The 14521-nt window shown below is 31.9% G+C and overlaps 1 protein-coding gene across 12 annotated transcripts in view; it reads right to left on the reverse strand.

The window, feature by feature from the left end:
* The window catches only part of PPP1R12A (protein phosphatase 1 regulatory subunit 12A), a 145656-nt gene that overhangs the window by 48946 nt on the left and 82189 nt on the right, over positions 1 to 14521 (reverse strand). For all 12 annotated transcript variants that reach the window (XR_006742880.1, XM_045588282.1, XM_036459317.2 and 9 more), the window contains 5 exons: positions 14140 to 14284; positions 8304 to 8378; positions 7583 to 7671; positions 7270 to 7427; positions 1542 to 1666 (listed from right to left, as the gene is read on the reverse strand). Coding sequence is in view for 11 of the 12 variants with exons in the window: in XM_045588282.1 (XP_045444238.1) it covers positions 1542 to 1666; positions 7270 to 7427; positions 7583 to 7671; positions 8304 to 8378; positions 14140 to 14284 (592 nt within the window). In the remaining variant the exon portion in view is untranslated. The remainder of the gene's footprint in view (positions 1 to 1541; positions 1667 to 7269; positions 7428 to 7582; positions 7672 to 8303; positions 8379 to 14139; positions 14285 to 14521) is intronic.

Below are 14521 nucleotides of genomic sequence, written 5' to 3' on the forward strand. Positions count from 1 at the left end.
AATTTTGGTGTGCGAGTGAAAGATAATGACTTTGTGCCTATGAGATACTCAAGTATATACAGCCAAGTATTATATTGACTATAACCAATTCTTAAATGGTTCCACAAAAAAGGTATGCGTGTGTTTGTGCATGTGTGCGTGTGTGTTTGTGTTTATATACAAAGAGGTACATGAGTATAATCTTTAAAGATAAGTAAGGGCTGGTGGAAAAGAAGAAAACTGATAAGTAGGTAAAAGACAACAACACAGAACTCTTAATCTTAAATATGGGTTTAAAGAGGTACAGGTTCTGAAGTAGAAGGAAAGTAAACTCTTTAAAAAGATAACACACTAGCCGAAACCGGTTTGGCTCAATGGATAGAGCATCGGTCTGCGGACTGAAAGGTCCCGGGTTCGATTCCGGTCAAGGGCATGTACATTGGTTGCGGGCACATCCCTGGTAGGAGGTGTGCAAGAGGCAGCTGGTCGATGTCTCTCTCTCATCGACGTTTCTAGTTCTCTATCTCTCTTCCTTCCTCTCTGTAGAAAAATCAATAATATATATATATATTTTAAAAAGGAGATCAAAGAGCAATACAAAATCATTAAAAAAAAAAAAAAGATAACACATTAGTTAGAAAGCACTGCTTGGTGAGAAAACAAGAAGGACAAAGAACAAATGGAGAACAGAATAAGGGAGAAGAGGAAGAAATGATTAACATTTTGGAAGCTTTAGTTACTAGCCAGACTCTCAATCAAAGATTACAACCTTAACTTCTTACTTACTGTAATTATTGTTTATATATACAATAGAGGCCCGATGCACAAGTAGACCTCCCCCCCTCCGGCTGTTGGCACTGGATTCCCTCTGGCAACTGGGCTTCTTTCCCACCACCCGCCAGCAGGCTCCTGGGACCCTGACTTCCCTTGCAGCCCTGGCTTCATCCGAAAAAACATCCTGTCTAATTAGCATATTATGCTTTCATAATTATAGTTTGTTTTTTTTTGACAGGTAAGGGAGATAATAACTCACTCAAGGCATAAACTTAAAACAGGTGGGGTCAGGAGCTAATCTGATTTGTCATCAAAGATCATGCTTTTTCTGGTATGCCGTACTTGCATGAGTAGTGCTTTGTATTGAGTTAGAAAATCTAGATTCTAGTATTTTCATTGACTTGTGGTAATACTTTTTGTGCTTAATTTAATGTTCATGTAAAACTACAAAAATGCACCTTTGCCAAAAAAAATAAATGATAAAAAAAAATCTGTTTCTCAGTTTCAAATGAAATAAAAACTACCATGATTCATTTTCATATGAAAAGTTTAATCTTACCACCATTTATTTCTGATAACTATTAATTATAATATCAACTGCAAAAAGCATTAAAATATAATGATTCGGAGGAAATCTAGCCAAATTAAAGAAAGAAAAATATATTCTTACTCCAAACCTTAAATATTTTGGGGAGAAATTATAAAAATTTAGAACTGTCTTAATGTATTTACCTAAATGGTATTTAAAAAGAAGATATGCATTTTTAGCAAACATAACTTTGGCTTACCTTTTTTATAGGTGATGTAGGCGTTGCCTGACCAGATGGCACAGTAGGTGTTGTAACTGCTACAGGAGCTGCTTGTGTACTAGAAGTATTGGCATTAGTTACAGAAGCCATGGGTTTTGTCTTATCTATTTCAATAAAAAAGAAGAAGAAGAAGAGAAACATTAAGAGTCCAGATGCTATATGAACTTGGTTTCAATGGTTGGGAAAATACATTTTACATTCCATTTTTATTTAAGGCTTTGTTAATTCAAAGTCTTGTCCCACTATTATTATCCCTTTTAACAAGTAAATTTTTAACTGAGTTTCTAGAAATGTCTCAGTATATATGTTAAAGTAAATAAAATAATATGAAAAAATACAACAAAGCTTCAAAAAATAAAAAAGCATTAATAGAATTTTACTTTTGTACTTTTAACATATGAAAATTTAAAACATCTTTTAAATTAATATTTAAAACTTGAATGAATAAGTTCAATGTAACTAAAAAAAATTACAAGAGCTGTGCAATCAATATTTTAATGTTTAAAAACTTTTATATCTAATGCTGATATTCTTTAGTCCAGAAATCTATAAGAGGTTTTTGTCAATAATCAGCTTAGATTCCTGACAAAAAGTATGCTTCAATGTCATAAAAAAATGCCTTTTCATCCCTAAAAAGTCAATAGTAAAATGGGCATAAAATCAGGTAAAATCTCTTTTCACAATGTATCAAGACAATTTCTAACTAGTAATGAATCGCTTAGCGAAAATTTTTTGAAAATATTAGAAAAATTAATCTGATGATAGAAAAACTCCAGATTGTATTTGAACATATAAATCTAGCTGGCTTTTACCAAAACGGTCACATATAATTTAAATTTTTAACTTTAATTTATAAATGAACTAGAAAAGTTACTTTCCAAATGGTCAAATGTCATTTTATCTAGTATTAAATTATTTCTCTGGTTTCAAAACGGGATAGGACTTTGAGAAAAAAGTATAGTGCTTTAGAGCTTTATGAAATACTCATTTTCATTATACAGTAGGTCCTCGGGTTACGTCAGAGATCCATCTGTTCATACGGCGTGACATAATGCGATTTTCGCTATAAGTCAGAACCCACCTACATAAATACCTACGTCACTCCCATGGAGCACACACACAGCAGTAATGAAGTGAAACAGTAAAGAAAGATAACAATTCCTGACCTTTACTTGTGGTAAATAAATGATAAAAAACATAAAGCACATATGTACATACATTGAAATGATGGAACTTTTTTTAAAATTATAAATAAATAATGATGTTACCATGAAACGACATACGTTGAGTCCGATGGAACCTGAGGACTACCTGTACTACATTATTCCCTTCCTTAGATCATTATTGTATGATGTTATACTTTACAAGTAGACTTTGGGGCAAGTATAAACATCCCACCAACAATCTGAATTTGCAATGATTCATTCACTTCTATTTGTAACTATAAAAACATCCATAAGATGTTAGTAAGTTGAAAAACATATCTCAAATTATACCCAAGGACATGGCCAAATGGTCACATTTGAAAACTACTAAACTTTAGGTTTTCAAATAAACTCAATCAGCTAGACTCAATCCAGAAAAATTTATTTTCATTGTTAATACCTCTTTTCCTTCAACAGAAGCTAAGTTTATCAGCACAGTTAAATACAAATCATAAATAATCTAATTAGCCCATCTTCCTAGAAAATAATCCATTTAAATGGAGCAAGTAATTCAACAAATATTTGTGGTCTCCAAACTGCAAATACTGTTTAGGTCCTGGGAATGTATCAGTCAATGAAAAGACAAACTATCTTAATTGCACAGAGTTTACAGTCTAGTCGAAGACATAAATAATAAAAGATAAAATTAAACAGATTTTCTTTTTTCTTTTCTCCCTATTTGCTTTTGGTTTAAAAATTTGTTTCTTATCAGTGAAAATACAAATCAAAGAATGTATATGCATGTATGTAAACACTTGTGGTTTAAGAATAATGAAACAAACTCCAGGTGTCTACTATCTAGCTTAAGTAAACATTATTAATATTGCTGAAATATTTCTATCCATTTGATTTCAATGAAGAATGAAAATTTTCCAAGTCCTAATGGAAAAAAAACCTAAAAGTAAAAACATAACTCCCTTTTCTCATTTCCTCCACTACATCTCAAATTTATAGTAAATTATTTGAAAGGAAATTATACTTTTGGTTAAGTTCCTATTTTCATCAGATTTATAAAAATACAAATTTAAAAACTAGTTTAATACATAATTTGTGAAAGAAAATTCAGCAAAATAGTTATTTTACATCAAAGAATTTCCCAAGAACATAACCATAAAAACGTAGAAAAAAGAAACAGTTTAGAAATTGTCAAATCAAGCTGTAGCTCTACAGGGAAATGGTTACTTTCTTAAGCTTGCCAAATAAAAGTATGATAAAGTCTTGTTGATATTAAAAGAGAGAGAAGGAGCCACACAGCATTTACATGGATTAATCCTCGAGATAGAGTCAAATTTTCCTGGCACCACTCACTATTAGCAACAGGAAGAACAAAATTATCATAGTACAATGCTTCTGAGGAACATTTAAACTTAGCTCAGTGAGAAACTAAGCAGAGAGTGATTGGTATGCTTAAGCCCCAAACAAGGAACTGATAGAATACAATTTGATGATAATTAATTCTATTTATATTTATAGAATAGTAGAGTTTAAAGAACTGTCCAGATCATCAAGTCAAATTCTTTTCATTTTACAAGCAAGGAAATTTCAACCAAAAGAGGTCAGGAAAATAGCTATTCAGTAGCAAGACAGCCTAAATCTGTCTTTTGTTTGTTTTAAATAGCTCCTTAATGTCTACCATTGAACAGTGAAGTATATAGAAAGGACCGATTTAAAAAAATATATATCAAAAAATCTCTTTGAGATGCCTGGATTTTCAGTTCTTAAATTCTACCATGAGTAGTAAAAGACAGATCTGGGTGCTAGTCCTGGCTTTTTTGTTGTTGTTGTTCACATGTGTATATAATCTAATTCCTAATTATAGGCATGTTGCACAAGGAAATTAACTACATAAAAAATAACATTATTTACTTACAAAAGTATCTGGACAATTTAAATTTAAATGATAATGTTTCATCTTGAACATGAGAAATAGCCCAAATTTAAATGCAGTGATATTAGGTTGGTATGTATATTGATCATATTTAAATCAATAATGTAAAATTTTACACACTATATGAAAACTAACACATAAAGCAATTGACTGCTATATAGTACCCAGATAAAGCAGGTATTATAACCAGGATTTTAGAGGAATCTGAAATTAAATAAGTCAACCATACCTACAATTACATGCATGTTCTTAAATACTGTGCATGCTGATTCTCATTATTTGCTTTTATAATTAGAAACATTTTAATTAGCATGTTATAGAAATAAATTATAATATTCAATGATTACCTGTTTGCTTTAGCTTCCAAATTTACCCACATTACTGTCTCACCAAGGCAAAAGTTATATTTACCTAACCAGCAATGTGATAGCAAAAAACAAAAATAAAATTAAGCCCTAAGTTATAAGAATGTACACACACAGACATATATACATATATATGAAATCTGTGTATTACTGAAAAATAATTTACTTGTCTTTCTAAAGAAAAAAAAAAAAAAGGAGAGGGGATTCAAAGGAAATCACCTGTCAACAAAGCTAGTCTGTATCTGTTTTAGCAACATCATTTTTAATGGGAAACATGTTCCTTGACATGTGTTAAATGTTAGCGTCTTCCATTTTCTTTTCTTAAAAAAAAATAAAAAAATAAATATATATATATATATATATATTATTGATTTTTTTTTACAGAGAGGAAGGGAGAGGGATAGAGAGTTAGAAACATCGATGAGAAACATTGATCAGCTGCCTCCTACACACCCCCTACTGGGGATGTGCTCATTACAAAGGTACATGACCCTGATTGGAACTGAATCCAGGACCTTCAGTTCCAAGGCCAATGCTCTATCCACTGAGCCAAACCTGTTAGGGCCCATTTTCTTATATGAAATATTTTGTTGAGTAAAAATAAAGTGATTCAAAACTGTTAATGTTTCTAGAAGAGATATAAATAGTACAAGAAATTCTAGGGTTTCATTTTGTGTTTACCAATGACCAAACTGGTTTTGATGACGACAGATTTTTCAGTGACTAAAAATCTTACTGGAAATGGTATATATTTTTTTTTCTGAGAAAGTTATATTAAAACACTAGGTTATACAATTCCAAGATTGTCAAATAGAATCTCATGCTGTTCAGAAGTTTTGAGTGATTAACTGATATAGAACAAGATAATAAATGTTAATTAATAAAAGCAATTTGATAAAATCTACAAAAATGTGGGTGAGAGAAAAAATACAGAAACAATTTCCTTAACTATATAAAGGAAAAGAATGTAAATTGTTATGGCAGCATTGGTAAAGCAATTTGGTAGCATCTATGAAAATTAAAAACATGACTAATATCGGGTGACAGATGATTTGACCTTGGGTGGTGTGCACAAAATGCAATATATAGATCTTGTAACATAGAAATGTACACTTAAAACCTATATAACCCTATTAACCATGTCACCCCAATAAATTTATTTTAAAAATAAACTAACAAAATAAGAAAATGTGACTAATATTTCAATTTCCAAGCATATCTACTAGAGAATCTCTTGTACTTATACATAAAGAGGCAATTAATACACAAATGATTACTGCAGCATTATTTGCAACAACAACAACAAAAAAAAGGGAATAAGGAATGTATTTATCCGAAGGGAAATTGATGTATTTAATGAATATTATATAGCAACTAAGGGGATAAGTTATATAGATAAAGATATAGATATGAACAAATCTAAAAAATACAACTTTTGAGTAAAACAAAGCAAGTTGCATAACAATTCCTAGAGGGTAAAAATAAAAACAAAGAACAACCTTATAATTATTTTGTATTATTTTTGAATGTACATGTAAGAAAGAGTATAAAAATGGACTAGAATATTACAGAAAGAAGTCATGATAGTAATTGCCTTAGGAAACAAAGGAAAGGGATATAAACTAGAATATATAAAGAAGACAACTTTAATGTTTTGATTTTATTAAAAGAAAAATTTAAAGCAAATATAGCTAAATGTCAACAGTTAATTAATTCTTAGGAATTAAAATATGAATGTTTATTATACTTTTACCATCTTTAAAATTTCTCAAAGTAAATTTACCTACATTCCAACAAGAAAGTGGGAGTGTAAGGAAATCTTGATCCATCTCCAACTTTCTAAAATTTTACTATATCTTGGGTAATATTTGGGATGCTGCTGGGACCTGCTTCTGGACTTTAGAGCCTCAGAAAATAATAAGACCATTGTTGAATTACTGTAAGTCCATTTAGACCTTATCTACAACATCCTAAGGGAGAGTTAGAATCTGTCTCTTTACTGTCAAACCTAAAAAGGTAAGAAAGAGACAGAGATGGACAGGAGATAGGAGCTTCCAGGTAATTAGGAAAAAAAAATCAAAAAAAAAATCACAACTATACTCCCTGAAAGGTAATTTACTGGCTTGATAAGTATCCAAACAAGTAACAAATAAGTCTGAAAAGTTTCAAAATTACTTAACACTTGATCTCAGTTTACTTAATATTTGACTAAAAAATCCTTGAAAATCCTTTTATCCTTCAAATTTTACCTGTTTCAGCTTCTGATTCTGAATCATCTTCCTCATCTTCTTCACTAGAGCAGCTAGATTCATCTTTCTTTCCTTCTTCTTCATCATCAACCTTTTCTTGTTCCAGTGATTCAATACGGGATGCATTTTTCTCTGGCTCAATAATCAATGTCTCTTTGCTGTAAAAGAAAAATAGCTTTCAAATAATTATAAGCACAGAAGGTCAAAATACTTAATTTTCCCCCAGACCTACAAACTTTAACAATCATGCCAATGGCCAGCATGCCAACTCATTCATAACAATAACAAAACCTACTTTTAATATTTTACTTACTTTTTAAAGGTCTTCTGTGATTGATTATTGTCCATATTAGCTGTTGATTCAATTAGTGGAGATTTCTTCTCTCGTTTTTCACTATGGAGCTTTATGAAAGTTAGGCAAAGGAAAATAAGAATACTATTAAAATAACATTAATTAGTAACATACAAAATTTAAAATAACAACAAGATACTTTTCCAAACACTAAAGACAACCAAAATAAAACAAATAAAATATTTAAGTTGTACCTTAAAAGGGCTTAGGTCAAGAATAAAAAAGACAAGATAATTAAAAAACTCTATGAATTTGGATTCTCTTAGATCCCTCTCAATTTTGTTTCACTAAAAAGTCAGGGTCCAATCACCACATAGGATGTCTGATATTATTTTACATAAAAATCTATTTTCTAGTAATATCACCCCTTGCTTATCCAGGGCCTGCTATTTGAGAAATCTGAGATTTTATAGCCTCTACTTTCTAATTGAATTAAAACATGTTATTATTTAGGACAAATACATTATAGAAGGATTCATTTTGTGAAGGGGAATTTAGAAATATAGGACTAAGCAACACAAGCAAACACAACACTACTTTGTTCTCTTTCACTGCCATTTTAATTTGATGGCCAGACCAGAAAGCATAAAATATCACAATGATATTTTTAATCTATCTGAAATTCAAAGCTATTAAGAAAAGTCACAAGTGTAGACAATTTTTAGACAGTCATCAAACTTACCAGATTTTGTTTCTTTTGCAATTCTTCTAAATATCCTAAAATGTCTTCATCTGCTACATCAAAGGCTGTCTGGCCCTACGTTGGAAACAACGGGGGGAGGGTGGTAATGGCATAAAGTCAATAAATTATAAAATGCATTTGGTGATTCTGTATGATTATACAGAAAAACGTTAGATAACTACTTTATGGTAGTTATAAAACATAGTATACATAACTCAAAGGAGATGTATGAGAAATCCATGTGAGAAGTAGATGATACACTATCCTTACTTTTTTTATAATAACTTTATATATTCACATACCATATAAATCACCCATTTGAAGTATACAACTCAATGGTTGTTATTTTTAGTACTAGAGGCCTGGTCCACAAAATTCAAGCACAGGATGGGGGGGGGGTGTGTGTCCTTCAGCCTAGCCTGCATCCTTTCCAATCTGGGACACCTCGAGGGATGTTAAACTGAGATAGGGTCTAAACAGGCAGTCGGACATTCCTCTCACAATCCAGGACTGCTAGCTCCCAACTGCTCACCTGCCTGCCTTCCTGATTGCCCCTAAATGCTTCTGCCTTCCAGCCTGACCACCCCCTAACCACTCCCATGCCAGCCTGATTAATGTCTAACTGCTCCCCTGCCAGCCTGTTTGCCCCCAACTTCCTTCCTCTGCCAGCCTGGTCACCCCTAACTGCCCTCCCTTGCAGACTTGGTCCCTTTCAACTGCCCTCCCTTGCAGGCTAACCAAATACAGGGTTTTTCCTGCTGCCTTCATTAGTCCTTATAATAACCCTACTGGTACAAGTTTCCAACATGCCAAAAGGTTCATTATTTATAATTTATTCTTCCCTATACGTTAGCCAATGCATGATTCTTTCTTAGAAAACATTTAACTTTTTTCAACTAGAAACCACTCTGAAAGGAAACTTAAATTTCTTTTATAACAGGTGTCCTCAGCCATACCAAAGCCAGACGGATAGATAATGATGACATAAATTCTTCCATTTAAAGGAAACAAAATTACAATCCTCATTCTATTCTATTAGCAGGGTGTTGACATATATTTAGACAGGAATTACATTTCCCAACACTATGAAATGAAATATAAGCTACTCGATATTTGAGCTAGTTTTTCCATTGTCAGTTTATAAAAGATATGGTTTACAACATATATCTTAAAAATGAATAAAATGCTTCTTAATCACAATAGGGAATGTATGACATTTAAAATTTATAAGATTGAAGAACACTTTTATATCTGCCTTTTCTTATTAGGAAGTCTTCCCAGTAGGAAAGACTTTCCCACCTCATTCAAACGTTTTAGCTTTAATAAATCTTTCCCCCCCCATTTCCACCTTGAGTATTAAATGCTGAGAATTGAATTCCTAAAGAATAAAGGGCTTTGAGACAAAACAACTGGCTCAAAATTACAAAGTGACTTTTAGATTAGCCACAGATGCTAATCCTTATTTTACTATACCATAATCTTTCTGTATGATTAGATCTATAATATGACATATGTTGTACTTGCTAAGCAAAGTTTGCAACATGCCAAATGGTTCATTATTTATAACATTTATGAAATATAAGTTATTATGTGGAAATATCTCACTGGTTTCTTTTTAAGTATTATTTTAAGCATTTATCAACCTTTCTCATAAAGAAATACCGCACTTTTAAAAATTATAATAAAATTTTAGCAGTAATTAAGCACAATGCGGTTATTTTAGAACCAAGGAATTTTCTTTTATAAGAATAATAAACAGGATCACCTTACTAACCTTTCTTTTTACTTTCTCCCTTAATAATCGAGTCTACTTCACAAACAGCAGCTGATAGAGAATAAAAACTAGAGTAAAATGTAGGCCATAAACACTGAGAAGTTTCTAATTTTAAAGAGCACACCCATTAACTTAACTCAATAACTTAACCATTATCTTTAAACAATAACTAAAACAGTTTTGAAGCCTATCTAACTGTAACTATTATACTATAGGCTACAATGCTTCATTAATAGGGTACTAAAAAGTAGGGCATATAAGCAGTCACTCAAAGCAACCAGGAAACTATTGAGGAGGGCACAATGCTTAAACAAATCAGTTCACTACATCTGTAAATTACTAGAGCCACTGTTTAACTGTACAGTCTTTATTCTTCCTTCCTCACTGACTCTAACTGAATTGCCTTTGCAGGTATGATCTTTCTTTTATCTTTACAACAGTGAAGTAGTCAGGACAAGCATTATTATGATTCCCATTATACAAATGAGGGAACTCGGGCTCTGAGGTTATGGTATTTGTCCAAAGTCATGCAGTTAATGAAGAGAAAGTGGGAACAGAATCTGTCTCCACTGCTATATTATCTTTTCAGAAAAGAATAAGCTCAGATAGAATCAGGAAAAACAATCCTTGTGTCCATCAATAACAGCAGCAGTTTTGTTATTCATCTAAATCTTTATAATGAAAGCTATTAAGCTAAACAGTTGTCTACTAATGATTGTAATACCACATTCAGAGAAAATTCCAATTATAAAGGTACCATAGTTAATATTTGGGTACATTCTCGTAAAATAATTCTTTTAATTAGTTAATGAAGCAAAATAAAAACTTTTCTATTTAAAATCTGTATCAGAACTTATAGTAAGTTAAAATGACAGCAAATGTGCTTAGAATTTGCAAATAAATTAAAGAAACAAGACTAAATTTCTAAATATAATTTGAGCACATTTCCCCCATTTTCACATAGAAAAACTTTTATATCTTTCTCTACATTTTCCATATTATATATCTCCCCAAATTATGTTTTCTATTAAAGAATTTATCTAAACTCTCTGAAAGTACCTTTACATTTTAAAATATCATTTAAAAAAATTAGTAAAAAAATTCGATCTACAAGTAACTATCAAATGACAAGATAAATTCATATAGGCAGGCTTATACAATTAAGACTAATTTGTTTTGATTGAATTTGAAGTATTAGATGTTATTTTAAAATGAAAAGAGAAACAGCCTAAGTCACACAGGAAAAATTGTAAATAAATAAAAAGCGTGTATTTGGTTATATTTATGCCACAAAAGCCTTCAAAATCTTATGTATATTATGCAGCCCCTTCCTATTAAATCTTAATATTTTAAGAGAAAAATATTTGAATATAAATTTAAAAATCATATTTTTACAACTTATGAGTCGGTATCTCATAAAACATGAGAACTCAAAAACTAAGAAAAGTTGCAGAAAAACTTAGCAGACTAAAAGGAAACAATTATTAGGGCATTATGAAAATTATTCCATTTCTCTGATTATGTTCGTCCTGAATTTGCAAAACTCAGATAACAACTTCATAATAATTGTTAAAAGGCTAGCATTGTTTTAAATATGTTGAAAACTGAAAAATTCTAAGGAATTATGAGCACAATTCTCTTAAGATCAGATAAAGATCGACTAAAAGCGATAAAATGAGGAGATAAGGTATTAAAACATACCTTAATACATTAAAAAAAGGTGACCCAAGGAACTGCTAGCATAGTAATATAGAAACAAGGTAAAGCGAAATGATTATTTAAATTATTTGAGGGCGAGAGTAATGAGAGGGAGAGAGAGAAACACTGATGTAAAAGAAAAACATAGATGGGCTGCCTCCTATACAAGCCTTGATTACGGAGCAAACCCGAAACCTGGGTATGTGTCCTGACCAGAATCCAACTCGCCACCCTTCAGTGCACAGGATGATGCTTCAACCAACTGAAGCCACACTGGCCAGGGCCAAAATTACTTTACATGTAGTTATTTTTCCTAGAGTATAATTATAAATTAAACGGCATAGGAATTAGACAACGATAGAACAGATGCAAGATAAAATGACTTTTTTCTTATACATACTATATTATGTACATGTTTTAGAGCAAAACAACATGTTTTAAGTAAAGTGTTATAACCCTTTTGGAAAACCATTTCAAGCAATAAGCTTTTCTCTTTTGAACCTTAAATGGAGGCCATTATCACTGAATAAACCAGTATTAGCACTCACTTTGTCAGTGGACAAGTGGCTTTTAGGGGCACAATTTGGTATGCAGAACAGAGATCAGAAGTTAACAAATATTCATTTGCTAATTTCTCCAGAAAAATACTAACTGCTGAGGGGGATTTTTACACAGGAGAGGAATATGAATTATCAAGCTAAAATTAGCTGGCCTTTAACTTAAAATTAAATAGTATCAACATGTATTCATCTTCTAATGATGATTACAAAACAGAAAACAGTTATTTTAAGAATAGACAAAGCAACTTATCAAGTTTTGATAAAAATTTAGATTGAAGACACTTATTTATAAGGGCAAACCTATACAAATGTATCATTTTCAAACATTTTTATTCAGAGGGCTTCTTTATCTTTTTATGTCAGCAACCAGGACATGAATCTGCACTACTACCTCAACCTACAAACACTCGTGGGAAAATCTTGGATATGTATATGTCTTCCCTTTGCAGATTACCAGTTGGAACATGCAGTTACTAGAATAACAGTACGAGCACCCATATTTAATGAACACAATAGAATTAGATGTACCCATCTTGACAAAGAAGGGTGAGATCATTTTAGAAACCTATACTAAGTAATTTAGTATACATTACTAAATTAGCTTATGAAATGCAATATATAAATGATATTCAAAGGAAGTTAAGGATAATTAAGCTCACTAAAAGAAACAGGTTTTGAGCTCTACCAAACCAACTGTTGGTAAATGATCCTTATTACCTACTGCCAGGGAGTGGGAGGGAACTAGTAAGAATATTGTTGACATTGGTAACTTACTGATGGCACTTGAAAGGGAGCAGAGGAGAAAAATATAATCTAATAAGGAATCTGATAACTTGAATATATTCATGACATTTGCTTCTTCTATCTAATTGGGTGATATTAAAGTAAATAATTTACCTCACTAAACTTTTCCCATTTGCAAAACTAGGAGACTAGATGTTGCATTTCAATGATCTTATTTGGCATAAAACTTTATGGTTTTTACCATTCTTTTCTGATATACTAATAAGATCCTATGTTGTGGAGCAAAGGTGAGTGAATGACCACTGTAGCCCAGACCAAATTAAAATTTAGGGAGCCTTTATTAGCTAGCCGGGTGAGTGACTAGCAGGGCGACTGCTCTGCCATTCTCAATGCAGGGAATCCGGAAAGCAGCAGTAACCCTTTGTGTAGGACCCCTTTTAAGCCCATTAACCACATCTGCAGAACAAGCAACCCAAGACAAAACAATTTTCCCAAGCTATGTCAGGGTCATGCCATTTACGGCCATGTTATTCACAGGGTCATCCTGTTCTTCAGAGAGCTGACAGTTTTCTATGAAAGAAGGCCTATGTGCTGGGAAGGGGCCATGAGATCATATCTCAAGGCCTGGCCTGGTGTCAGCACTGACATCTCTATCTGGGGTATAGTCCATGGCCTCTCCGGAATGGGCAAAAATTACCACTCTCCAACACCTACTATCCATGTCAGTTAAAAAGCTTCTATAAGAAAGCTAATAAGACTATCAGGAACAAAAAAATTAGAAACTGACTTCTGCATGTGTTCCAATTCATAAATATAATGACGGAAGAAAACATATAGAGATGCAAAATGTTATGAATTCTAAAGAATATAATTTCAACTGAAGTACCCAATCCTATGCTATATGTATGATAATATGATTACAGAAAGAGTAATAATTCTTTCTTTGCAGAATAAGGTCAAAACTACATCATCAGTAGCTGAAAAAGATTTAATTAATAATATTCTTTTAATATTCTAAGACTAAAAGTTAAAATGTTTAATATACAGTAAAAAGGCCTACCACTTTGTTGACCATCTCCATATCACACAGATTGTCCACTAATATTCGACATGCTTCTTCTTTACCCCAGTGAGCTGCAGCATGGAGAGGTGTCCAGCCATCAAAATCTTTAATATTAACATCATAGCCTGCCTGTATTAAAAGTCTAAAGAAATTATAGTAAGTTAGATAATCATTAAAATCTAGAAATGAACAAATGTAACCAATAGCTTTATACCATGCGAGTTAACAAAATTTGCAATATACTTCTCTTTTCATAGTTCAACCCTCCCTTACATTAATGAAATGAAACAGGGCAAAAGAAATTCTCAGAAAACACTGGCAAAGAGCATCTTGAGTTACTGCCATAATGCATTCAGCTTTAATTAATTCCTAGTGATTA

This window comes from Pipistrellus kuhlii, unplaced genomic scaffold, assembly GCF_014108245.1.
Source record: "Pipistrellus kuhlii isolate mPipKuh1 unplaced genomic scaffold, mPipKuh1.p scaffold_m20_p_3, whole genome shotgun sequence".
Taxonomy (NCBI): domain Eukaryota; kingdom Metazoa; phylum Chordata; class Mammalia; order Chiroptera; family Vespertilionidae; genus Pipistrellus; species Pipistrellus kuhlii.